At 57.2% G+C, this 25,044-nt stretch overlaps 1 protein-coding gene across 2 annotated transcripts in view; it reads right to left on the bottom strand.

The window, feature by feature from the left end:
• LOC105707730 (unconventional myosin-XV) overlaps positions 1-24,254 on the bottom strand; it is a 67,911-nt gene extending 43,657 nt beyond the window's left edge. Inside the window, exons 1-12 of one of the 2 annotated variants that reach the window (XM_064378235.1) lie at positions 24,186-24,254; positions 10,305-14,111; positions 8,342-8,424; positions 7,646-7,709; positions 6,749-6,858; positions 6,340-6,414; positions 6,040-6,130; positions 2,787-2,792; positions 2,287-2,390; positions 2,098-2,161; positions 1,031-1,144; positions 215-376 (exon numbers count right to left, since the gene is read on the bottom strand). In XM_064378235.1, the coding sequence (XP_064234305.1) occupies positions 215-376; positions 1,031-1,144; positions 2,098-2,161; positions 2,287-2,390; positions 2,787-2,792; positions 6,040-6,130; positions 6,340-6,414; positions 6,749-6,858; positions 7,646-7,709; positions 8,342-8,424; positions 10,305-13,892 (4,461 nt within the window). In that variant the 5' untranslated portion in view covers positions 13,893-14,111; positions 24,186-24,254. Of the gene's footprint in view, positions 1-214; positions 377-1,030; positions 1,145-2,097; positions 2,162-2,286; positions 2,396-2,786; positions 2,793-6,035; positions 6,131-6,339; positions 6,415-6,748; positions 6,859-7,645; positions 7,710-8,341; positions 8,425-10,304; positions 14,112-24,185 lie in introns of those variants that run through there. The other variant, XM_012438776.3, reaches the window with a different exon arrangement.
• Positions 24,255-25,044: the final 790 nt, after the last annotated feature.

The following is a 25,044-nucleotide window of genomic DNA, read 5'->3' as shown; positions in this document are numbered from 1 at the left end:
TGGAAGATATATGTCCAATTTATATCAGAGACAAAGGGCTGATTTCCTTAATTTCTACAAGGAGGAGAAAGATGAACAAGCCCAAAGGAAAAAAGAAAACAACAGGACAAGTGATGTGTGCATAGTGTAATCTGAAAGGGAAACAGAGAGGGCCTCGGAAAAGACGGCCAAGTCCAGAGGGTGCGGGCCTATGGCAGGCTGTGGCACCCCTCACCTCATACTTCTCAAAGTAGACATTGCCCAGGTGCAGGATGGAGGCCAGGATGCGGAAGATGCTGTCCTGGTCCTCACTGCTGAAGCCCAGCACCTCCATGGCAGCCAGGAGCCGGCAAAAGTCATCTGCATCGCTCTTTCCTGCGATCTCACAGTTCCCACCCTGGGTGAGGACAGAGGCTGAGGGTCAGGAGCTTAGGTGGGGCTGCAGAGCCCTCCGGGTCCCGCTCTGCCCTAACCAGCAGTGTGGCCTGAGCTGGTCACTCAAGCTCTCATTCCACTCTCATGGGCACAGAGGCTCTGAACAGGGCTGCAGATGGGATTCATGGATTCTAAGTGCAATGTGTGGCAGGGGCTGTCACTTGCTGACCTTTGCAGCTGCCGAGTGATAATAATGAAAAGAGTAGTCAGTGTTTACTGAGCATGTCCTGCACGCCAGGCCCTGTGCTAAGCTCTTTACCCGCATTTCCTCATCTAAGCCTCACTACATCCCTGCAAAGTGGTACTATGTTGACCCCATTTCACAGACGAGGAAACTGAGGCACAGCGAGGGGAAGTGTAGTCACTCTAGGCTGGTTGGTTCTGATCCAGGTTCCAGAGAAATGAAGTCAGGTAGGCCTTTCCTGCTTCCGCTTTGGACCCAGAAGATTCCTGGTCCCCCTTAATGTGACAAGATGCCTTAAATCCAAACTCACCCTCCCCAAATCTCCATCACCTTCACATTCCATCACTCACAACTGGGCTCCCTCAGCCCACCCAGGGGTGTCGGGGTGGGAGGACCACGGCTGGGGGCCTTCAGATGCCTGCTGGCACTCACCTGGTTCAGATAGTAGTAGGTCTCAGCCTCTTGCAGGCTGAAGGCCTGCCGGAGCTGGGCAGGCAACCCGGCCAGCAACTCATAGAAGATGTGGTAATTCCTCTCATTTTTGGCCTGTAGAGTGGGTAGTGGGCACAGAGAAGGGAGCCACCTACCTAGGTGACCCCCAGGTACACACACAGGTCCAAGCCCATGAATGCACATCACACAAGGGACTGCAGATGAGAACACGTGCCTCTGTGATGAGTGAGGCTCCCAGCCTGGCGCCAGCTGGGGTAAAAGCAGAAGCAGAGGTGCCCTGGTATGACTGAAGGTTGAGAGGGTTCTGTTTTTGGGATTTTATTTGGTTAGGAGAAAGAAGAGAAAAGGGGGCCGTCTTCTCTTGTGTGTACCGGCCACACACACCTACATACATGTGTGTCCATAGCCCACATGTGCACACACAGAGCTTCTTGATGGCTGAGCACTTCCTGTGCCCCAGGCCCTGTCCAGGCCCTTGGGACATGGGGGACAAGGCAGAGAGAAGCCCCTGATCTCATGGAGTCCACCTGCTAGCTAGGGAGACAGACACTCAGCAAATCTGGTGAGTTTCTGTTAAACTTTCTCCTCCTTGTAGAAATTAAGGAAATATACTGGTTAAAACATAAAATATATTAGATGCAGGAAACTACACTGGAGAAAGATAAGGCAGTGGACAGGGTGGGGGTTTAGATGGGATGAAGAGGGGCTGCTTTTAAATGGGGAGCTTACTGAATGAGTGAAATTGTAGGGGAGGCTTGGAGGAGGTGAGGGGTTTGGCCAAACAGGCGCCTGACGGATAAGTGCTCCTGAGAGAAGGAACAGAAGGTGCAAAGGCCCTTGCAGGAGCGTGCCTGTGTGCTGTGGGGCAGGGAAGAGCCACTGTGGCCAGAGGAGGGTTGGAGAGGGGAGGTCGCGGGCTTACATGTACATGTGTATTCAGTCATTCATTTGACATCTACCCAGCCCCATCAGGGGCCAGGCTCTGAGTATCTGTACCTCCCACCCCCACCCTGCCCAACACACAGGCCTGGGAGGGGCTGGCCCACCTGAAACACGATCCTGGATTTCTCAAGCAGGTACTGGGAGGTTATGGCACCAGAGATCACGCTCCTGGGGTGGGGAGCACAGTCAGCTCTCAGCAGGGGAAGGAGGGCTGGTGTTGGCTCTCAGGGGCTGTGGTGAGACATGGAAGACACTGCAAGGCCTTTGGGAGGCCCTCCACTGTCCCCACTCACCCTTCCAGAAAGATCTCCACGAACTTCCCGAAGCGGCTGGAGTTGTCGTTCCTGACGGTTTTGGCATTACCGAAGGACTCCAAGAGGGGTGTTGCCTCCAGGATCTGGACTCCAGAAGGAGATGTGGAGATTGAGGGGCTAAGCACTGTTCTGGGGGCCTGGATGGGGGTCATAGCTAGGGACACCCAGACACGAGCCTCCCCAAGGACCTCCCTTTATGAGGGGTGACCAGAGGTGGGCTCTCTAGAGAATCCTGAGGTCTCCCAAGTGGCCCCCACCCCATGCTGCCCAACTCCCACACAACAAGCCCGGTGCTTCCCCTCTCCCAGCCTTCCAGCCTCTATGCCCCCCACGGCAGCCTCTGACCACAAGCTCTAGCCCCGCCCAGGACAGGCCTTTGGATGTCCCTTCCTGCCTGTCCCTCCACCCACACAGGAGCAGGCACATCCACATGCATTTTCCTGGACACACACACACTCACACACACTCTCTCTGAGTACCTTTATCTTCAAGAGCACCCATGAGGGAGGAGAAAGAGAGAGACAAGAACAGAATGCATCACTAGCAGGACCAACCACCTCTCTCTCCAGGAGACCAGATGCCTCAGCCAGGGAGGGGCTGGCAAAAACCTGTGAGGCTTAGAGATCCCAGGAGTCTGGGCTTGGGGACTGCCATGGGGTCTCCAAGGTATGAAAATACACTGGTTCTGGCTTCCAAAAGGCTCTGGGGATGTCCTCTTCTCCCCCTCCCATGACCACCACCAGCAGGATCCCTGAACCTTCTCCCTGACCTTCCTCACTGTTCCCTGACACCCAGACCCACTCCTGCCTCTGGGCATTTACATCTCCTGTTCCCTCTGCTTGGAAGCCACAGCTCCCACGCACCTGCACGGCCCCCCGCCTCACCTCTCACAGGAAGACCACAGAATTCTCTCCCTGGCAGCCCTCAGCCCTGTTGGCAAACTATTTTCTTGGGTATCGTCTGTCTCTCCACTAGAACGTCAAATCCCACAGGCACGGATCTACTGTTTGCACATCTCTGAGTTCTCAGCATCTACACAGACCTGGTGCTTAGTAGGCCCTTAAAAAATATCTGCTAAAGGGATGGAAAAAGGAATAGCATCCTATGGGCAGAGTCGCCCAGAGGTGACCATGGCTGATCGCAAGCTCCCACCTGTTTAAGCACCTAACTGTATGTGAGACACATTGCCCTGATGATGCCATTGTTAACAGTCCCATGAGGTAAGTACTACTATCACGCCTGTTTTGCAGATTAGGAAACTGAAGCTTAGAGAGGTGAAATGACATGCCCAGGGACTCCAGCGTCCACTTGAGTGATGAGCGTGGGCCTAGCGTGCACATGGCTCTTTCTTCAGCTGAGGCACTGCCTCAGGATAATCTTTTAGGGAAGAAGCAAAGGAGGTCCAGTCACCACAGAAACAATACCTGTAATTTTGGGGATGGAGCCAGTTCCCTCTATCTGTTCACAGGCACCGTCCCATTTAGTCCAGGAAATACTGCACCCATTGTATAAAGGGGCACACTGAGGTCCAGAGAGGGATGGGGGCTGGCTTTGAGTGCTCAGTGAGTCAAGGTCCGCCTGGGCTTTACTGTGTAATATCTCTTAGTCTGGGAAGTCCTAGAGGACAGGTTGGCTGCTTCTCCGTTCCTGATGCCCAGCATACAGGAGGGCATAAAGCCAGCAGATAGAGTGAGTGAACATCAGAGGGGTGGAACCTGGGGCCCAGGCCTCAGACAGTCAGGGCAGAGCATTCCCCATGCTCCGGCATTGGTTCCAGTGAGGACGTATGACCAAAACTTGCCCATTGAGACAGAGCTCTGAGCCTTTTTCTGAAATGTTGGGAAGGTTGATCATCTTGCTGACCAATGGGAGACAGCTGGTGGATGATGCCCATACATGGGGGAGGGTGGAACCAAGACAAGAGACATTAAGATTCTGGATCCAGCCATGCCGAAAACTGACCCTAGAACTGGACTGTTTGATTATCTGAGCAAGGGAGCCCCATGGTCATCACAGCTGGCAGGCATATCCTCACACCTTCTGTGTGCCTGGCACACAGAACGCCCAGACTCAGCCATATCCACAGCTCCATCCATCCTACCTGACGCTCGCTACCATGGACTGCAAATCTCAGCTCCTGTACCACCTCACTCCTCCCTTCTTAGGCCTCAGTGCTCCATCTATAAATGGATGCACATGGACCTACCTCCCAGAGTTGCTCTAAAGCTCTGGTGTGATGATAACTGAAGGAACCCAGCACTATGCCTGACCACAGGAGGTGCACAGGTCACACTCATTTCTTTTCCTGCCTACCTAACCAGTCATTTCAAAAGTCTGACCTGAAAGGTTTTGAAAACTCTGCTTGGAGCAAGGGATGATCTTATTGGTCATCAGGAGGCCTGGGCTGAGATGGGAGAGGCTAGCAGGCCAAGGCAGGCATCAGAGGGGGTCAGACCAGGTTGGAACCTGACTGCAAAGCCTGTGCAGCCCCCACCAATGCCCCCAGGATCACCTTGCTGGGCTCGCCACTGGCTGGGATATCATGGCCATGTGCAAACCTTTGTGGACCCCAGGGTCGGGGAAGTCTGAGTCTGTGGTTCTGGAGTCTGAGCTGGCAGGCCAGCCCCACCTTCTCCTGAGCTCCAGGCTGGTGGTGCATCCATCACCTCCCTGCCATCTCTGTGCAGATACCTAGCAGGCACCGCTTCTCAACAAACCTGCTCCTCCTCTCCACTGCCCAGCCTGCCTCTGTGCTGCCTGTGGCTCAGGCCGAATGTCTGGGGTCGCCTCCGACAGTTCTATCTCACACCCCAGTCCGTCTTCTGTAGGTTGCAGGCTGGCTTTGACCTGCTTGCACCTGCACCTGGACCCAACCTGCTTGCACCTCAGGGCCTTTGCAGGTGCTCCTCCCTCTGCCTCTTCATTGTTCCCCTAGACATTCCCAGAGCCCACCCCCTTGCCTTCTCAGTACAGCCTACCCTGACCACTACACTTATGACGATGACCCCTAACACTCCCCACCCTTCTCTCCACTTTTTTCCTTCACAGCTCACCACCTACCCTTTCACGTACACATAATTTACTTATATAAGTGTATATGTATTTGTCGTCCCGCTTCCATCACTAGAATGAAGTTCCCATGAGGGTGTGAACATTTGCCTGAGTTGCTGCTGCCCCTCCTGGACGCCTAGCCTGGGCTTGGCACACAGTAGGTCCTCAGTAAATCTTTACTGAGGGAATGGATGGGGTTCTACCATTCTCAGGCTCAGAGGGCTTAGCACCATCCTTTTCAGCAAAGCTTCAATCCTGCAGACTCTGGCCTGGCATCTACTGCCTCCCCTACCCCCTGCCAACCCACCTGCCTCTTCACTCCTTGGGGCTGCATAGTTTCTGAGTGTGAGAATATGGCGGCCCGAGAGCCATGACCAGGAAGGTGAGGCCAGGTGAGAGAGATGGGATGACTCCCCTTCCCTATGTGATCTCCCTCTGAAGTGGCCCCAGAGGGCTGGAACCAGGAGCTGCCATGGAAACACAGGCAGGCAGAAACTCTCACCCCTCAGGCACATCCCTGGGATGGGTGGCAGAAAGAGCAGTCCTGGGCAAGGCCCCCTTCTGGAACTCATTCTCCCCATCTTCCTACTGGTCCAAGGAGCCTTGCCTCTTGGGGAGCACATGAGGTGTACTTATCAAAGGATGCTCAGCCTAGGGTCCTGGGGAGACAGGTGGACTCACCTGCTGCATGACATCCCGTTTCTGGTTCATGGCGACCAGGTAGCGCAGAATCAGCTTGGTGGCCTCAGTTTTGCCAGAGCCACTCTCTCCACTGACAGAGCAAAGGGGCAGAGTGAGCTCTAACCTTTCACTGCTTCTTCTGGGACACCCCAACCCCCACCATGAAGCAAGAGGATGTGTGTGGTGGGCCAACCCAGAGGTGCCAGGCAATCTTCTGACATCCCATAGCAGTTCTGGCCAGATTCAGGCCTGTTACCTGAAGTCTCCCATTTATCCCCCACATAAAGACAGCCCGCTCACCTGATGATTATGCACTGGTTCTGTTTGGCATCGAGCATTTTGGTGAAGGCGAGATTTGCAATCGCAAAAAGGTGCCTGGGAGACAGGTTATTAGAGCCAGCCCCTGCCTCTAAGCTCCCAAACCTCCCAGGGATTGGGCAGGGATCATCCGTATCCAGCCAAATAGCTAATCCTGCCCACCCCTCACCCTGTTGGGGGAATGCTCCCACCCCCAACCAGGTCTGAACCACAGTGGCCTCCAACCCGTGGCTGTGGCCTCGCCTGGGGAGAGACTGTCAGGTTGAGTAGGTGGGCTGCCTTTTCCCATTGCCTCTGACTCATGGCTGAGATGCAGCCAAGATCCAGGCTCCCAGAGCAGGAGAAAGAGGGGCCCAAGAGACCCCAAGGCAGGTCCCCCTGAGACACTCACGGGGGATTCTCTCCCAGGGCCCGCCCGTTGTACTGCTGCACCTGCTCCGGCCCATAGATTCCGAACATTTGGTATGGGTTCACTGACACCAGGATGCTCCCGATGTATGTCTGCCAGGCAGATGGTGGCCTCAGCGCCATGGCTCCTCGCAGCCCTCCCTCCCCTACGCTGGGAGCCTGGCTCCCTGTTTCCATCTGGACAGATATCTGGCTACCTGGACTTGGGACTGCCATCTAGAGCCCTTTACCAGCTTGCTGGGCTATGTGCTCTAACAGTGGAATCTCAGGCACTGCACCAGGCTGAGCTGGGAGGAGTCTGGGGTGAGCAAAACCCCACAGCCATGATCCTCGGTGGGCTCCTGCCTACTTCATTTGTTCATAGTTGGGTCCAGCCTCCAGGAACTTTTGCTTCTTGTTGAGGGCAAACCTCCACTACCTGGAGTGGGGAGTTGGGGGGCTCAGGGGATCTTTCTGTGGCCAGAGCCCTTCTGAGTGTCCCTGTCTTCCACACTGTGGCTGTGGGCGTCTGTTCTGTCATTCTCAGGTCAGAGGCTCCCTTCCACCCCTCTGGCTGTCCCCACTCTGGGGTCCAGGTCTGTGGATTCTAGGACTCTGGAAGTTCTATCTATCAGGTCCCAGGTGGTGGAGGTGCCACATATTTCTGGATTCCTTGTCTTCAGCTTTCTGCCTCTGGCATCCACCATTCTAAGACTGTGTTTTAAGACTTCAGATTTTAATTCCAGGCTCTGGCATTCTATGCTGAATTGACAAAACTCAGAGTTCAAACCAGAGTACCCAGGGGCTAGGGCCCAAAGAGAAATCTGTGCATCCCACCCGGCCCCAGGAGGCAGCTGCCTTCCTGACCCAGGCCCAGGGCAGGGCCAGCCCCAGGCCTTACGTAGATGAGGTTCTGTTCAAATCTAATCTTCAGGTTGGACAGCACAGTGGTTTCCTGGAGGTCTCTGGAAGGGCACAGAGAGAAACTGTCAGCACCCCCGGGGCTGGCTCTGGCATGGGTCTCCCTCCCCCACACAGTGCAGTGCCGTGATCAGATAGGCCTGAGTTCAAGTCCTGTTTCTGACACCAACCAGCCAGGAGACCTTGGGCAAATTATTTCACCTCTCTGTGCCTGTTTCTTCGTCTGTCCAACAGGTGTGATAATCATTTCTTCATCTGTCCAACGGGTATCATAATCAATGGGTATGATACTCCACTGGGGGGTTGGGGGACACACATAGTCACCGTGATTGGATAATGATGCTGACCTACACACCCTCATGTTTTGAGCACCTCCAATGTGCCAGCATCCTCACAGCAGCCACCCCACTCCCATCTTGTGGATGAGAAACTGAGGTGCAGAGAAGCAAAGCAGTTTCTCCAAGGTCCACCAGCTGGTGAGTGGTGGGGCTGGGATTTGAACCAAAGTCCATCTAACTCACAAAGCACACCACGTTTAGTCTTTGTGACACTTCATGACTGAGGCTCTGAAAATGTCCTGGGAGATGAGAGGCAGGTGTAGGAGGAGCTGCTCTGGCTGGGAAGGTGGGGACCCCATGGTGACCTCCTGCTGACCCTGCCGGCCCTGCCCACTCACTCCAGCTGCGTCATGTCCTCCACACCATCCTCCCTGTGCTGCTTGCGGAACCGCATGGATGGCAGGTTGCGGATGGAGTGCATCTGTGTGAGAGAGAGGCTGTGTCTGCAGGTTGCAGGGCAGCCCCCACCCCAATTGGCCTCTGGCTCGGTCATACCTGGGGCCTGCTACCATTGTTTGGGAGGGAACCCCAAGGTCAGGTGAGTCCTGCAGGTGTGTCCTTGCTACAGAATGCTGTGGACCCTGGAACCTGCATGCGACCCTCATACATGAGACACATGCATGCCCTCAGTGCCCAAGCAGGTGCTTCCATGAGCTCCCAAGCGTCCTGCCCTGGAGGGTGAGCAAAGGCATGTGCAGGTACATGGGTACATCTGCCAGCTCCCTCCCAACCGCAGCTCTCCCAGCACCAGCAGACCCCATGTGTTGGCTTGCGTGACAACTCGATGGACGCTTGTCTCCTGGTGCATGGGGACTCCAGGAGGGCAGAGATGGAGACTGTCTCAGCACCACACCCCCATGCTCATTCCGGGGAAAATGTGTGGACACCTGCATATGGACCCACACTCAATGGCATTTCTAGCTCATACAGCTCCCAGACACACAGGTGTTCTTGTAGGCCTGTGGGCATGCATGCAGGCCTGTGGAGCCCGTCCGGGGGCACACGGTGTGCAGGCACATGCTCTACCTGTCCACTTGGCACATACATCTGGGCGGACAGCTGGGTCCCCCCCTACCCTGGAGGTCTGGAGAATGGAAGTCCTGATGCCACCTTTGGGCTGCAGGGTCTCCTCTGTGAGCACATGTCTGTCCACATTGGCAGAGGGTGGGCAAACAACCCTGACTCCCCCAGGATGCCACATCTGCTCAGATCTCATACACTTGCTTTCGTCATTTGGCTGTGGTACACACTCACACACACACAGGCACGCAGGCCTGCGCAGGATCCACATGACTGCAAGCACACATGTGTGCACCCTCAGCCTTTCCAATCCCAGCTGCCCCCTGAGCAGGCGAGGAAAGAGGACACCAGGAGGGAGCCCTGCATGCCTATCGCTGGGCTGCTAAGTAGGACACAGCAAGTATCAATCACCCTTTCTGCTCTGGCCTCCGGCCCACCCATCTGCCCACGTGTTCGCCAGCAGCCGCAGACCCTGAATAATTCAGCCACTCACGTATTCCAGGGTGAGGAGGGCCCAGGCATCCTTGCCCCTCACCCCTAGGCGCCCTGCGCCCCGCTCCCGCAATGCTGCAGCCCACACGGCGTGGGGTACCCGCCGCCGGGGCCAGGGCCCCCCCAGCAGCCAGGCTGCCCTAGTTGCCATTGTTGAGCCCTGCTGGCTGCCCCTTCCACCGGGCACCGTCTGCAGAGGCTGAGAAGCATCCGCTGCCCCTGCTTGCCCCGCCCACCCCCCTGCGTCCCAGGAGAGGCTCTGGTGACCATGCACCTCCGCCAAGGGCCACCCAGCATCAAGCTCGAGTTCTGCCTTGAGTGTGGCAGCCAGGCGTGGGCACCCCTCAGAAGGGGCTTCCTGCCCTCTACCTGACATGGGGTTCCAGAAGGACTCCTGGCTCAGTTTTCTCTCTGGCAATGAGAAGACTGGAAGGTTGGACCCTGAGCCCCTCACCCTGACCGATTCCAGAATTCTGCAGCCCAAGAGACTTCAAAGGGCAGCAAAAACCCTGAGGAAAGAGGAGGCTCTAATTTGAGGGAGGGTCAGTAGGAGGCAGGAGGAACAGCACAGACCTGGGTGTGCAGTGAGACAGGATGGATAGGCACGTCCTGCAGTTTCATATCTGGCTTGGCCAAAATCTCTGAGGGGAAGTTAGGGCCCAGACTTGTCATCCAGATTGGATCAGGGCAGGGCTGCCCAGGGCCGCACAGGGCTCCTCAGGCTGTTTCTCTTTCCCTGTTTCCTAGGCCAGAACCCACAAACCCTCCCTGTAATCTGTGCCCCCATACCTTGTTCTGCCAGTTTGGGGGGCCGAACTCCTCCCAGGACCTGCTAAGGGACAGGCAGGTAGCTCCATGGCCCAGGTGGCAGGACTGGGGGTGGGTGTGTACTCGTGGCCAGGGTCCGTGGGCCTCTGTCTGCAGCCAGAGGCAGGACCAGCGAAGACTCCAGGCTCTCGGCTTAGGGTCCTGGGTTGGCTGGACTTGAGGCTTCAGGGTTGCAGGCCCAACTCGCTGGAAAGAGCTCAGCTTCTGCACACGAGGCAGGACCACAGCAAAACGCCCAGGGCCTGCCTGGCGCTGCTCGCCCCCCTTGGGCAGGGGCTCTGGGGCCCTGGTGGGCACCAAGGGACCTGGGGCTTGGGGCAGTGTCCCCCAGCGGTGCCATGATGGCCGTGTGGCCCTGGTCTGGTCACACTCAGCCAGTGGGTATGAGAGGCTGGGCCTTAGTGTCTTTTGCTTTGGGAGGACTTCCTTGGGAGGTCTGACATCCTTGGGAGGTGCTGGGGTTGGAGGCTTGGTCTCTGCTGGCAGCTGGGGGTCCCCCAGGGTGCTCTCTTTTTCAGGCTTCTCAGGGCTTGGGCCAGCCGATTTGGTGAGCTGTCCAGGCCCTGGGTCATAATGTCTGCCCAGGAAGACCCTGGTTATATCAGCAGCTGAGTCCTTGGGCTGGAGAGTGGGGGATGGCACAGGGCCCACGTGCTGGAGAAAGGGGTTTTCCAGCACAGGGGGTGGTCTGGAAAAGCCTCTGCGGCTGCCTGCCCCTCCTGGCCAGGGGGATGGTGGGCGTTGGGCGGTAGGCATGTCCACGTCCCAGCTGGGGGCCAGCGGGGGCACGGTCCAGGGCGTCTCTGAGTCCTCGGGTTCTCCTGGGCTCTCCTGGTGCTCCAGGGGCGCCCGCCAGGCCCCGGCCCCGGGCGGTTGGTGGAAGTGCGGGCGCACTCGCGGCTTCACAGCTCGAGTGGGCGGCTCGCTGAGGCGCCGCCATGTGTGCGGGAGGCGGGGGGGCAGGTTGAGGGAGCGGCGCCGCTGGCTGTGGCCTAGCACCACGGGCGGTGAGGGCGGCCTGGGCGAGCCGGGTGGGCCCAGGCGCCCGGAGGCTCGGCGTGGGGCTGGGGGCTCCCGCAGCGAGTGGGGCCGGCGGGCCGGGGGCGGGAAGGGCGGCTGGTAGGGACCCGCGCGCATGCACAGCTGAGGCGACGGAGGCGCCAAGGGCGAGCGGTAGCCGGGGCCCGACAGGCTCCTCAGCGAGGGCTGGGGCGAGGCCAGTGGGGACCAGGCCTGCCTCCGCGACGCCCGTGTGGAGGCCACCGGGAAGCCGAAGGCCGTCCCTCGCCGGTGGGAGCCCCGGAACGATGGTCGGGGTCCGGGGAAGGCCAGTAGGTCGGGGGGCACCTCTGGACTCACGGCAGGGGGCTCCAGGAACGCCCACCAGCTGGCCTGCGGCGCGGGGGGCACAAGCGCTGGGGCGGCCCAGGGCGGCGGGTGGCGGCGGAGAGAGCTGTAGGGCGAGGCCGGCCCGGGCAGGCCCGAGAGCGCCTGGGAGAGAGGCGGTGCGGGCGGGGGCCCGGGACTGGGGGGCCGCGGGGGCGCGCGCGGGGTGAGGAGCGCGCTCCAGTGGGAGAGTGTCCTGGACGAGGGCGCGGGCGCGGTGGCGGGCGGGCGGCGCGCCTCGTTGCTGCTGTGAGCGCGCGGCTGGGCTCTCCTCAGCACGATAGGTGTGCTGGGCCGCTCCGGGTCCATGCCAGCCAGCTTGTAGCCGAAGCGTTTGTAGGCCGCCTCCCTGACCGCGGGGCCGCCCGCCCGGGCCTTCCGGCTGCCCCTGAGCCGCGGGATGGGCTGCTTCTCCGACAGCGTCTTCTTGAGGAACCGCGCCAGCGAGGTGGCGGGCCGAGGCTCAGGGCGGCCAAACTCGGGGCCGAATCCCGGGCTTCGGTGGGCGCCGAAGGCTGACAGCGCGCGCTGGAGGTTGCGCTGGCGCGGCGTGAGGAAGCCCCAGAAAGGGTGGCCATAGGGCACGGCGGGCACTGGGGGCAGCTCTTCCTCATCCTCCTCTTCGTCCGCATCTCCCAAGGGCAGCGGAATGTCCAGAGAGGGTGGCAGGGGCACCTCCAGCTTCTCCTTCCCAAACAGCTTCACCTGGGGCCGCGGGAAGAGGCGGAACTTGCGGATGAGGGACAGCTTGGACCTGGCGGGCTTGTCCATGCCTTGCTGCTCGAAGAAGGCGGCGCTGGGCAGGCGGAAGGAGGTGCCCTGACGCTCCCCGCCCGTGTCCTCGGGCTCCTCCAGCTCGGCGATGTCATCCATGGGGTGGGCATACGGGTTGTGGGGCGACGGGATGGGCGGTGGTACCCAGGGGTACACAAGGGCCGAGGCCGACTCCTCCGGGTAAAAATAGGGCCCCTCAGGGGGGTAAATGGCCTCGTCCCCACTGCCATAGACACCTTCGGCATAGGGGACGGTGTAGGGGACCCCGTAGGGATCAAAGTAGGGTACGTCGTAGCGAGTGTGGTACGGGAGGTCATAGGGCGGGTATGGCACGTCGTAGGGCGCGTAGGGATCCAGGTAGTAGCCGTGTGGGTGCGCCTCGCCCTCATACTCATCGTGGTAGCTGTAAGGAGACGAGTACCCCGACGGGGGCGCATACGGGGGTTCGTAATCGTCGTAGCCGTAGCCGTAGCCATAGGTGTACCCCGGATCAAAGGGGCCACCGTAATAGTCCGGGTGGTAGTAGTCGTAGGGGTCCTCGGGCGGGTACCCATAGTAGTGGTCACCGTAGGGTGGCCAGGCCGGGCTGTAGGGGCCGAGGCCCGCCACGTAGGGCTCCTGCTCCTCGTAGCGGTGGAGCGACTGCCGGTCGTAGTAGTCGTCGCCGTCGCGGTGGTAGTCATAATACTCGCCCAGGTCCTGGAAGCCCTCGAGCCCGTACAGCGACTTGCGGGAGCCCGAGTGATGGAATGGGGCCTCGTCCTCGAAGGGCAGGAAGCCCAGGGGCTCGCCCGACGCGTAGATGCTGCGGCTGCGGGGGAACCTCCGGAGCCGGCCCCCGGGCCGCAGGATCTCGGCACCCGACGGGAAGGGCAGCTTGCGGGAGCCCACGCGGGAGCCCGAGCGCTGCAGCCAGGCATCCACCGTGGCCTGCTCGCTGCCCGACTCCTCGGCCTTCTTGAGGAGGAACTTCTTGGTGAGCCAGTTGATGGCGGTGGATGCCTTGCTGAGTGACTGGGCACGTGGCCGCAGGCGGCCGTAGCCACGGCGGCCGGGGAAGCGGATCACCATGAAGGACGGCTTCTTGCCCTTCATTGCCCGCTTCTTCTTGCCCATGCGCATCTGCGTCATGAGCTTCGACGTGGACTTGAGCACAGTGCGGGCCTTCTTCTTGCGCTTGGTCTTCTGCGGGCCGGTGTGGAGGCCCCAGAAAAAGGCCGAGGCGCTGCGGAACTGGCCCTTCTTGGAGATCTTCGGTGTGCGGTCGCGGAAGCCCATGAACAGCCGCGACGTCCCCTTCAGGCTCCGTTTGGGCTTCTCCGGCTCTGGCGCCTTCTTCCCCTTTTTCCCTTTCTTGGCTTTCTTCTCCTCATCTTCCTCCTTCGCCATGGTGGCTGCCTGCTCCCTGCCGGGCCTGGAGCCGGTGTCACGGTCTCAGGGACTTGGAGACACGGGACCTGCTCAGTCTCCTGCCTGTAGCTGGACACGCGGCCTCCTGAGGCTGGAGGCAGACTGGACCGGCCCCGGGTGGCGTGGGGAGGGCCGGGCCAGGATTCCGGGAGGGTGGATCCATAATTCATCTCCTCTAGAGCCGCCTTGGGTTTCACCCTAGAGCAGTGGCGGAAAGTGTGTGGGTGTTGTTTGCCGCGATGGGGAAGCCTGCCTGTGAGGCCCGTTCTGGGCGGGACATTCTGGCCTTGGAGTCGTCATGAGAATGTCAGTGCTGGTCCTGGTCAGGCCCTCCCTGGACCACAGCTGGCTTAACCCCCTGAAGGGAGCCTTTGGGTCACTTCGGCTTCACAGAGGAAGACATTGAGCCACAGAGATGGGATGCTACCTGTCCTAAATCACCAACACACCTGCACTGGGCCACAAGTGGGGCATAGAGTGGGATGGTCAAAGCCCACCAAGTCATGTTGGAGAACCTTGGACCCTCTAGGTCCTGGGCAAGGGAGGAGGGGAATGGGCAGAGCAGGTGCTGGGCTTTGGTCAGTGTAACCGGAGCTGCCTGGCTCTTAGGAACTGAATAATACATGAGCAGGGGAGCCGGGCTGCAGGCTCAGAAGGCACAGGAAGGAGGGGTGTTTCAGTGGAACTCCAGTTCTGGGGGGGAGGGGGTGTTGGGGTGTTTCAGTGGAACTCCACTTCTGTGTGTGTGTGGAGGGGGGTGTTGGGGTGTTTCAGTGGAACTCCACTTTTGTGTGTGTGTCGGGGGGGTGTAGAGGGGCAGAAATGGAGGGTGAGTCAAGCCTGGCTCTGACCCTAGATTCTGTCACTAACTGGCTGTGTGGGCCCAGGAAAGCCCTTTGTCCTTTTTGGTGCTCAGTTCCCTCTGAAGAACAGGAGTGATAAGCTATACCCCGTCTCCTTCAGCAAAAAGGAGCAAGACCTGATGGAGCTACTGGGTAACTGGAGATGCCTCCTGCTGGCGCCTGTCTGGGGTCCCTACCTACCCCTGTCCTCTCCCCTTTCTGCCCTGGCTGAGTAGGCTGTGGCCATGTGGTTTCTGCCTTCTCTGGGCAGAGCTGATTGCTTCATATGGCCTGATCTAAGGCTGCATGTCTGAAGTCTGGCTGGTGGCCAGTCTAATTCACATTTGAGAACCTGCACTAAAAGAGGTAGGGGGTGGGAGAAACGGCAGGCCATCGGGAGTGGGGAGTGGCAGCTCAGACCTGAAGCCTCAGAACCATCTCCTCCTCTTCCTCCTCCCTGTTCTCAAGACGGACGTCAAATGACATCAGGCTCACTACTCACTGAATTCCAGTTCAGTCTTTTGGTCCCAGAGCTAATTGGTTGTTTAAGGTTTAGCATAAGAGACCCCAGAGCAGCAAGGTTCTGGCCCTGGTTCTGCCACTTGCCAGCTCCACGCCCTCAGATCAGTGGCCTCAGAGCCTCAGCGTGCTCAGCTGTGAAACGGATGGGGGAGGCCTTCCCAGACAAGTGGCAGGAGTGGATAGGGAACTGGGCAGTAGGTGAGATCTCCCCTTTCCCTCTGTCTCTTCCCCCTGCTCACTTTCTCTGGCTCTTTACTTTCCTCTTCCTGTTCCTCCTCCCCAAGACTCACCCAGAGACTGTCGGTGCCCAGCCACTCAGAGGAGTTGTGCCAGGGACTGGTGGTGCCTGCTGTAGGCAGTCTCACAGTGATCGGGAGCGGGGCTTTATGGAAACCAGAGAAATTGGATGGAGCGCTTTTGGGGCAAGTTAGGGAATGTGTGCAGGAAGTGGGTCTCCTGCAGTGCAGGAGTTTGAGGGGCTGCCCACTCTCCCTTCTGTTTCTGGGCAGTGGCTCTTGCCCTCTTGAGGAAAAAGGAAGGGCAGGAGAGATGTTCTTTCTTTCCCCCTCCCCTCCCCTCCCCTCCCCTCCCCTCCTCTCCTTTCCCTTTGGCAGAGTCTCACTCTGTTGCCCAGGCTGGAGGGCAGTGGTGCAATCTCGGCTCACTGCAACCTCCACCTCTTGGGTTCAAGCAAGTCTTGTGCCTCAGTCTCCCAAGTAGCTTAGCTGGGATTACTGGCCTGTGCCACCACCCCTGGCTAGTTTTTGTGTTTTTAGTAGAGACAGGTTTTGCCATGTTGGCCTGGCTGGTCTCGAACTCCTGACCTCACGTGATTCACTGACCTTGGCCTCCCAACATGCTGAGATTACAGGTGTGAGCCGCTGTGCCCAGCTGAGACATTCTTTCTAAGCCCAGAGATATCAACACCTGCCCAAGCTCCTCTTGGAGTCAGTTTCCAGAGTGAGGCCCCAGCCAGGTATGTGGTGCAGTGGTCTCATGGGACTCTCACAGCAGGTCTGTGAGATATGAACTGTTAGTATCTCCATCCTCCACATGAGGAAACTCAGACTCAGAAAGGAGAAGGGACTTGCTCGAGGTCACCTGGCTTGGGAAGGTAGAACCCAGGCCTGGTCGGGTCTAGAACTACCTTCCTTACTAGGTCCTCCTGCCAACTGAGCTCCTGGGTGGTCACTGGGCTTGGAGTGGCTTAGGACACTGGGCCGAGCCAGTGGCATAGTCCATCTGGCCCCAGATCCTGCTCCTGCCTGGAGAGGGAGGGCCCTGACCAAGCCACTGGACAAACTAGAGCCCAGCTGGGCCTCCAACAGGCACCAAGGCCTCTACGGTGCTTGCCTACCTCCACCCCAACCTGGATTCCTCAGTCAGCCTGGCCCCTTTCCCTAAGGGTCCTGTAGCCAGCATTTACTCACTCACTCATTCATTCAAAAGCCTCTGTGGGAAGTGTGCTGTACACCCGGTACTGTCTAAGTGCTGGGAGCACAGCTGTGAACAAAACAGAGAAAAATCCTGCCCTCATGGAGTTACCATATGTGGGCGGAGGGAGAGCCAATCAACATGGACAATCAGTAACATAGATAATGGGGCATAAGTGCTGCAGAAGGGGCAGCAAGAAGTGGGGGTGTGACATTAAACAGGACGTCAGGGAAGGGCTAGTGGCCAAGGGGCCATGAAGAGAACCTGTGAGTAGTGCACAGTCCCAAGCAGGTGGAGGAGCAGCCAGGCCAGGTGGCCGGAGGGCAGTGAGGGTGCACTGGGTGGTGAGGTCAGAGTTCAGGGCACACGTGCGGGCCCTGTGGGCCACAATGAGGGGTTAGCTTCAACTGCCAGTGAGGCAGGAGCCGTGGGAGGAGGGTTTCGGCAGAGAAGGGATGGAATTAAACCTCAGTCTTCTTTGTTTATTTGAGATGAAGTCTTGCTATGTTACCCAGGCTGGAGTATAGTGGTGCAATCTTGGCTCACTGCAACCTCTGCCTCCAAGGTTTTTTTTTTCTGTTGCCTGAAGGGTTTTTTTTTTTTTTTGAGACGGAGTCTCACTCTGTCAACCAGGCTGGAGTGCAGTGGTGTGATCTCAGCTCACTGCAACCTCTGCTTCCCAGGTTCAAGAGATTCTCCTGTCTCAGTCTCCCAAGTAGCTGGGACTACAGGTGTACACCGCCATGCCCAGTTAATTTTTGTATTTTCAGTAGAGACAGGGTTTCACCATGTTGGTCAGGCTGGTCTCAACTCCTGACCTCAGGTGATCCACCCACCTCAGCCTCACTGAGCCACTGTGCCTGGCCTTTGACTCCCAGGTTTAAGCAATTCTCCTGCCTTAGCTTCTCGAGCAACTGGGATTACCAGCGCATACCACCATGACCGGCTAGTTTTGTATTTTTAGTAGAGATGGGGTTTTGCCATGTTAGCCAGGCTGGTCTCGAACTCCTGACCTCAGGTGATTCGCCTGCCTTGACCTCCCAAAGTGCTGGGATTATCAGGCATGAGCTACTGTTCCTAGCAGAAGACCTCAGTCTTGACAGGAGCCTCTACTGCTATGGGAGGAGCAGCTGCAGGAGTGAGGGTGAAGGCAGGGAGGCCAGTGTGGAAGTTTCCATGGAAGTCCTCCTGCACTAGGCTGCCAGCAGCGAAGGTATGGAGAAGTGGTAGGACGCTGGGGACATGTGGCAGGTAGGGCTGACAGGATTTGATGATGGGGGTGGGGGAGGGTGGAGAATGGCTCCCAGATTTCCTTACTGAACAGCAGGGAGAATGGAGAGGCCGTCAGGTCATCGGCCAGGATGAGGAAGGCTGCAGGTAGAGCAAGTTGAGGAGGTAGGGCCCAGGAGTCAGCTTTAGGCACTGGGCACTGCCAGGGGGCCATCACAGACATCAGGGCTGGTGATATCAGTCATTGGCATCTAGATGGCGTTGAAGCCACAGTTCTGGAGCATGCCACCAGGGAATGTGTGTAGAGAGGAGAGAGGCCAAGGAATAGGCCGCAGGGATGCAGCGCTTAGGGGCCAAGAAGGCAGTGAGTGAACACGAAGCCAGCCAGAGGAGGAGGTTGGAGGGCCAGAAGGGAATGGAGTCTGGGGGGCTGCACAGGAGGGCAGGGCTGCTGTGACAGATGGGCACATGGCTCAGGTTAGTCGAGAATGGAGAGCTGACGACTGAATTCAGCTCCTTAGAGCTCCAGGGGTGACTGTGACAAGGGTGGCCCCAGTACAGTGGTGGGGGCAAGGGAAGTGACACCTGATGGAAGAGGGCTCAAGAAAGACAAGACCAGGGACTGGCATGGTGGCTCATGCCTATAATCCCAGCACTTTTAGAGGCTGAGGTAGGTGGATCACATGAGGTCAAGAGTTTGAGACCAGCCTGACCAACATGGTGAAACCCCATCTCTACTAAAAATACAAAAATTAGCTGGGCATGGTGGTGCATGCCTATAATCCTAGCTACTCAAGAGGCTCAGGCAGGAGAATTGCTTGAACTCGGGAGGCAGAGGTTGCAGTGAGCCAAGATGGAGCCATTGTACTCCAGCCTGGGCGACAGAGCAAAAAAACTCTGTCTCAAAAAAAAAAAAGAAAGAAAAGAAAGACAGGACTGTGTTGGTCACAAGGCAGGCCCACTTGTGAGCATACTAAAACCACAGCATTGTACACTTTGGTGGGTTAATTGTATAGAGTACAGATTAAATACTGATTTTTTTTTTTAAAGAAAAGAAGGGAGGGAAGGAAGGAAGCAAGTAATCCACCCCTGGGAATCTCTCCTACATGTCCTTATGGGGAATGACACAAAAGGAGCTGCTCGTTGCCACAGTACACCATGGTGCGTTCCGGGATGGAGCATGGCACAGCTATAACAAGGAATGTGGATGATCTCTGTGTCCTGGTAGGGAGCAATCTCCAGGACCTGCTAGTGCAGGAAGCAGGCTGCTGTCTACAGTGTTTCCTGAGGTCTTTCTGCGGGAAGTGTGTGTGTGTGTGTGTGTGTGTGTGTAGGTCATAAGAATATAAGTTTGTGTTCTTGTATTTGCTTTTTTTTTTTTTTTTAAGACAGTCTCACTCTGCCAGCCAGGCTAGAGAGCAGTGGTACAATCTCAGCTCACTGCAACATCCACCTCCTGGGTTCAAGCAGTTCTCCTGGCTCAGCTTCCCGAGTAGTTGGAATTACAGGCATGCACCACCAGGCCTGGCTAATTTTTGTATTTTTAGTAGAGATGGGGTTTTGCCATGTTGGCCAGGCTGGTCTTGAACTCCTGGCCTCAGGTGATGCGCCTACCTCATCCTCCCAAAGTGCTGGGATTACAGGTGTGTACCACCATGCTCAGCTTGTATTTCTTTTTATTTCCATATTAGAAATACTGCAGCCGGGAGCAGTGGCTCATGCTGTAATTCTAGCACTTTGAGAGGCTGAGGTAGGAGGAGCCCAGTAGTTTGAAACCAGCTTAGGCAATATAACGAGACCGTGTCCCTAAAAAACAAACAAACTAAAAAATTAGCAGGGAGTGTTGGCAAGCGCCTGTAGGCCTAGATACTCAAGAGGCTGAAGTGGGAGAATCACTTGAGCCAGGATTTGAGGCTTCAGTGAGCTGTGATCACGCCACTGCACTCCAGTCTCTGACATAGAGCAAAACCCTGTGTCAAAAACAAACAAATAAAAGACATATAGCACCGGGTGCAGAGGCTCAAGCCTGTAATCCTAGCACTTTGGGAGGCTGAGGTGGGCAAATTGCCAGAGCTCAGGAGTTTCAGACCAGCCTGGGCAACACGGTGAAACCCCCTCTCTACTAAAATACAAAAAATTAGCCAGGCATGGTGGCGTGTGTCTGTAGTTCCAGCTACTCAGGAGGCTGAGCCAGAAGAATTGCTTGAACCCAGGAGGCGGAGGTTGTAGTGAGCTGAGGTTGTGCCACTGCACTCCAGCCCAGGTGACAGCGTGAGACTCCATCTGAAAAAAAAAAAAAATACAGCAAAAGCTATACAGGAAATTAATGAGAATGGTTATCTCCCTGTAAATCTTTCTATATTAATTTGATTTTTGATCCATATGAGTGCATTTCTGAGTCAAAAACCAAACAAAAATGTAACATTTAAAAGTATAAATGTGGGCTGGGCATGGAGGCTCTCACCTGTAGTCCAAGCACTTTGGGAGGCCGAGGCAGGTGGATCACTTGAAGCTAGGAGCTCAAGACCAGCCTGGCCAACATGGAGAAACCCCATCTCTACTAAAAAATACAAAAATCAGCTGGGTGTGGTGGTGCACACCTGTAATCCCAGCTACAGGAGTGCACAGTGTGGTGGCTGAGGCAGGAGAATCACTTGAACCCAGGAGGTGGAGGTTTCAGGGAGCCGAGATTGCACCACTGTACTCTAACCTGAGAGACAGAGCGAGACCCTGCCCCCACCCCCAAAAAACTGTAAATGTGAAAATGGAAAGAAAAGGAATTGGAGACAGTGAGTGGAAACACCACTTTAGACAGGCTCTCAGGAGGAATGTCAGGGCCCGAGATGTCACAGTTCCAACCCCACCCCCACGCCCAGGTAACATTTGTTGAAAGTGAGGCAGAGAGAGGTCAGAGACTTGCTGGAGAAAAGTGGGGCAGGGCTGGCCCTTCAGAACCAGGAGCACCTCCCAGAGCCATACTTTCTGTCTGCCCCAAGTAGGGAGCCTTGTCTGTCTGTCCAGAAGAAAGGCCGAGAGGCCACCATTGTCTAGGGGCTTGCCCAAGTCACGCCTCAAACCCGCAGGCAGGCATCTTTCCCCTGCAAAACCCCATTGTCCAGATGAAGACCTGCCACTCAGAGAGGCAAGCCCAGCTCTAGCCCAGGGGATGAGGAGGCCCATGGCTCAGAGCTCTGGGTTGGGTCTCATTTCTCGCCTGGATCTGACCCATAGCAAGTCATGCAGCCTCGGCATTGGAGTCTCCTCATCCGTGAGTGTAGATACCTCCCCTACCAAGGCTGACCTGGGCATTACATGAAATAGTGGAGAGCCGGGCACAGTGGTTGGCCTGGGTAAGCAGCTGTTATGACTGCCAACATTGTTGCTACAGGCTGTTGCCTGTCTGCTCTGAGTGAGGTGGTCTGGGTGACCGCTGGCAGCAAGTCCTGCCCACCTGACCCCTCCTGGTCTCTGGGGCCCAGGCTCGACCTCAGGCCAGTAGTCACCTGAGGCTGCCCCTTCTCTGCTAGGTTCCAGGTCCTGCCTCCCTCTCAGGGTCCCTATCCTCTGTGCAGGCACAGAGCAGGTGTCAGGGCCCAAGTCTCTCATTCATTCATTCTTTAAATGTTAGCTGTGCATTAGTTGTGCATGTGTTATTTGCCAAGCACTGTGCAGGGCACTCAGGGTTGGCAGAGTGGAGTGGAACCCAACCTGATCTCTGCTCATGAAGTTCCCTGCATTATAGGGGACACAGACTTTGTTTTTTTTTTTTTTTTTCGGACAGGGTCTTATTCCATCGCTTAGGCTGGAGTGCAGTAACATAATTACAGCTCACTGCAGCCTTGAGCTCTCAGGCTCAAGCAATCCTCCCACCTGCCCGAGTAGCTGAGACTGCAGGTGTGTGCCACCACCCCTGGCTATTGTTTTCAGTTTTTGTAGAGACAGGGTCCCACTAAGTTGCCCAGGCTGGTCTTGAACTCCTTGCCCCCAAGAACTACTCCTGCCTCAGCCTACCAGTGTTGGGATTACAGGTATGAACCACCATGCCCATCCTGGATGCAGGCTTTAAGCAAAGAGTCACACCAATAAGAAGAGCTGTGAAGCTCAGGGCATGACCCCAGATGGGCAAACACTGCATTGGAGGTCCAGGAAGATTCTCCTCACAAGGCAACCCTGAGCCAAGATCTGAAGGATAAGAGGGAGCTGATCACATGGAAGAGGGAACAGTATTCCCGGCAAGTGGAACAGCATGTGTAAAGGCCAGGTGGTAAGAGGGGCTTCAGGGACAGTCTATGGCTGGAGCAGAGTGATTGAGGGCATGTGAAATGAGAGGTGGCCAGGGTGGCAGGCAGGGACTAGCCCAATCGGCCATGGAAGGGATGGGACTTTGGTCACTGTTCCACATTTCCAGATGTTTACTGTGTGCCAGGCTTGGTGCTAAATGCTTTTCTGGAGTATCACACTAGATTCTCACATAGGTAGGACAGGAACTGTTCTTCACATTTTATAGATGAAGGGCTTGATCTCAGGTTAGATCCCTCAGCCGAGAGCCCACAGTGAGGAATCAATGGGACCTGTGACGGCAAGGCCTGTGTTCAGAACTGCCAGGCCACACAGAACTCAACTCACTACGACCTCCTGAAGTGGGTGTGATTATTCTTCCCACTTTGCAGAGGAGGACATGGGCCCAGAGAGCTTGTAGGTGGAGTTGAGCCTGGGCAGTCTGGCTCCAGAGTGTCCACAGTCTCAACCACTGGCTCATGTGGCTTCTTAGGAAGTAAGAGAAAAGGCAGCTCAGGCCGCCATGTGAAAAGAGTGGAGCGGGGACAGTGGCGTGGCTGGGACCATGCTGTGATGGAGTCCAGTGGACACATGCAGGATGAGGTGAAACAGGCTGGCCCTGGTGAGGGGCTAGATGGGGCTGGGATGAGGGGGTAGCCAGGTGAACCTGGGGTTGGGTTGGTACAGCTGGAGGGTGTGGGGAGTCTCTGAGGTGAGGCCGGGTGGTGTGGGAACGCCATGTTTGGTCTGGGACACGGCGGGTTTGGATGGCTATGGGACAGTGCAGTGGAGAGTCAAAAAGGCTGCTCGGACCCAGGTCTGGCGAGATGGAGGCTGGAGGTGGGGTGAGCTGTCTACGAGAAGGACAGAGTGGGAAGGAGAGGCTCTCGACTTGGCTTTCTTGCCAAAGAAGGGTTCTGAAACGAGAAACTGTGGAATCTAAGCTGGAGAGGAAGAAAGATGGAGAATGAGTGAATGCACAGGCATGGGACAGATTAATATTCATTTCTTTGGCTCCTTTGTACCTGAGTCTTCTAAAGCTGTGGCCAGATGACCCCCGGAGGCTGCAGGGATGCCAGCTGGGAGCTGAGTGCAGCTCTGCTGCCTGGGCACGGCGGGTGAGGGTGCATACTCCTGCCTGTGATTGCCAGGGAGCGTGAGTGATGAGAACAAGGTGCTGACAGGGTGAGGCCCTGGAGCTCAACCAGGTTGGCGGGGGGTCTGGGACCTTTGAGGGGGTCTTAGGGAGCTCCCCCAGCCCTAAAGTCACCACGAACTGCCACTTCACACTGACCTGGGCATACACAGCTGCATGATCTCTCGTTCACTCTCTCACATGCAGATGTAGACCGTACAACCATCCTGCCCACAGATCCCGAAAGCCCAGGACACAACAGAGCTGCAGTGCCTGCCTGACCCCCACACACCCTAGCCCAGGAACAAGCCTACCCACGGTGAGGAACATGTGGCCCAGTGGCAGGAGCCTCTCACCCAAGCCCTCACTGCCTGAGGACCCCCCAGCCTCTGGCCTCATTTTCCACCGTTTGTCAGCCAGCCTGGGGGACAGAACAGGCCAGGATCTAATCCAAGGCCTAGACTCAGCCTGACACCGTGTGAACTCAAGGCCTTCCCCACCTCACCCAGGGCCTGAGCCCTTGCCTGTAAAGTGGAAGTGGGAATGGCCACCACCCAGGTAGAAACCCTCACTTAGGGCCATGGCCAGGCATCAGGGCTGTTGGGAGAGGGCCCAAGGTAAGCCAAGGAGCCCTTGCCCGTCTTGGTATCCCACCATCACCAGGAGGGGGCTGCGTGGGCATCACACCCCTCACAGATGAACAAAGTGAGGCAGCGAAGGGCCTCAAGGTGAGTTAGGGGCAAGGCCCCAGCTCTGCTGCTGCCCCTGCAGCCTGGGATGGGAGGGTAGCTAGTGGCCAACCCCAAGGACTCCAGGCTAGGGTCCCCTTACCTGGGTCCCGTGGCCTGCTCCCAGCCTGCATGCCGCCTCATGGGGGTCCTCTGGCTGGCCCAGGAGCACGATTGGTCCAGCAGAGCAGCTTGGTGTTATGGGGAAGGGAGGCCCAGCCCACCAGGCTAACCGCCTGGGGCCCCATGTATATTTAATGATGTCTATTATTCCTGCTTTGTCTCTGGAAAGGACTGAGCAGCTGACAGGGGAGCCACAAACAGCCCAGAAGCTGGGCCTGGGCCTGCTCCACATTCCAGCTGGGCCCGAGGCCCCTGGGAGCTCTCTACCTCTCCTGGCAGCCTCACAGAACCTGCTGCATCCCTCCAAAAAGGCACACCTCCTCCAGGAAGCCTTCCCTGCTGCTCAGAGGTCTTACATCTAGGCTCTGCATTCACAAACTGTGCAACCTACACCAGCTTCTGAGGGACAGCAGAATATTGTGGGGGGCCTGGCACTGTCCCTGGCACACAGTAGGCACTCATCAAGCCCCCGCCAGCCCCTCTGCTCCTGGCTTCTGAGGCAACAGGAAATGATCAGCCACCTTGTTCTCACTGGGGAGCCTCCCTGCCACCCAGATGGTCACAAGGGCCTCCTGGGATGCTGCCCACCTTGGCAGCCAGGCCCCTCTGGAGGGGCCAGTCTGGGCCTGACACCCATGACCAACACCCTGGGCAGAGCCTGCCCGTGCCTGAGTGAGGAACCCTGCATTCTCCTTGCCACCCATGGCCTGGGGCTGCCCTGGGAATCCAGGCTCCACCCTCTCCAACTCCCAGGCCCACTGCTACCCTCAATGTCTGACCTGTGCCCACCTGACTCAAACTGGCTACTGTTCAGCAAGTTTACAAAGTGTTCTCAGTCT

The sequence above is a fragment of the Aotus nancymaae genome, unplaced genomic scaffold (genome assembly GCF_030222135.1).
Source record: "Aotus nancymaae isolate 86718 unplaced genomic scaffold, 86718_ANA_hifiasm-v0.15.2.pri h1tg000018l, whole genome shotgun sequence".
Classification (NCBI taxonomy): domain Eukaryota; kingdom Metazoa; phylum Chordata; class Mammalia; order Primates; family Aotidae; genus Aotus; species Aotus nancymaae.
This window is presented reverse-complemented; position numbering and strand designations above follow the sequence as displayed.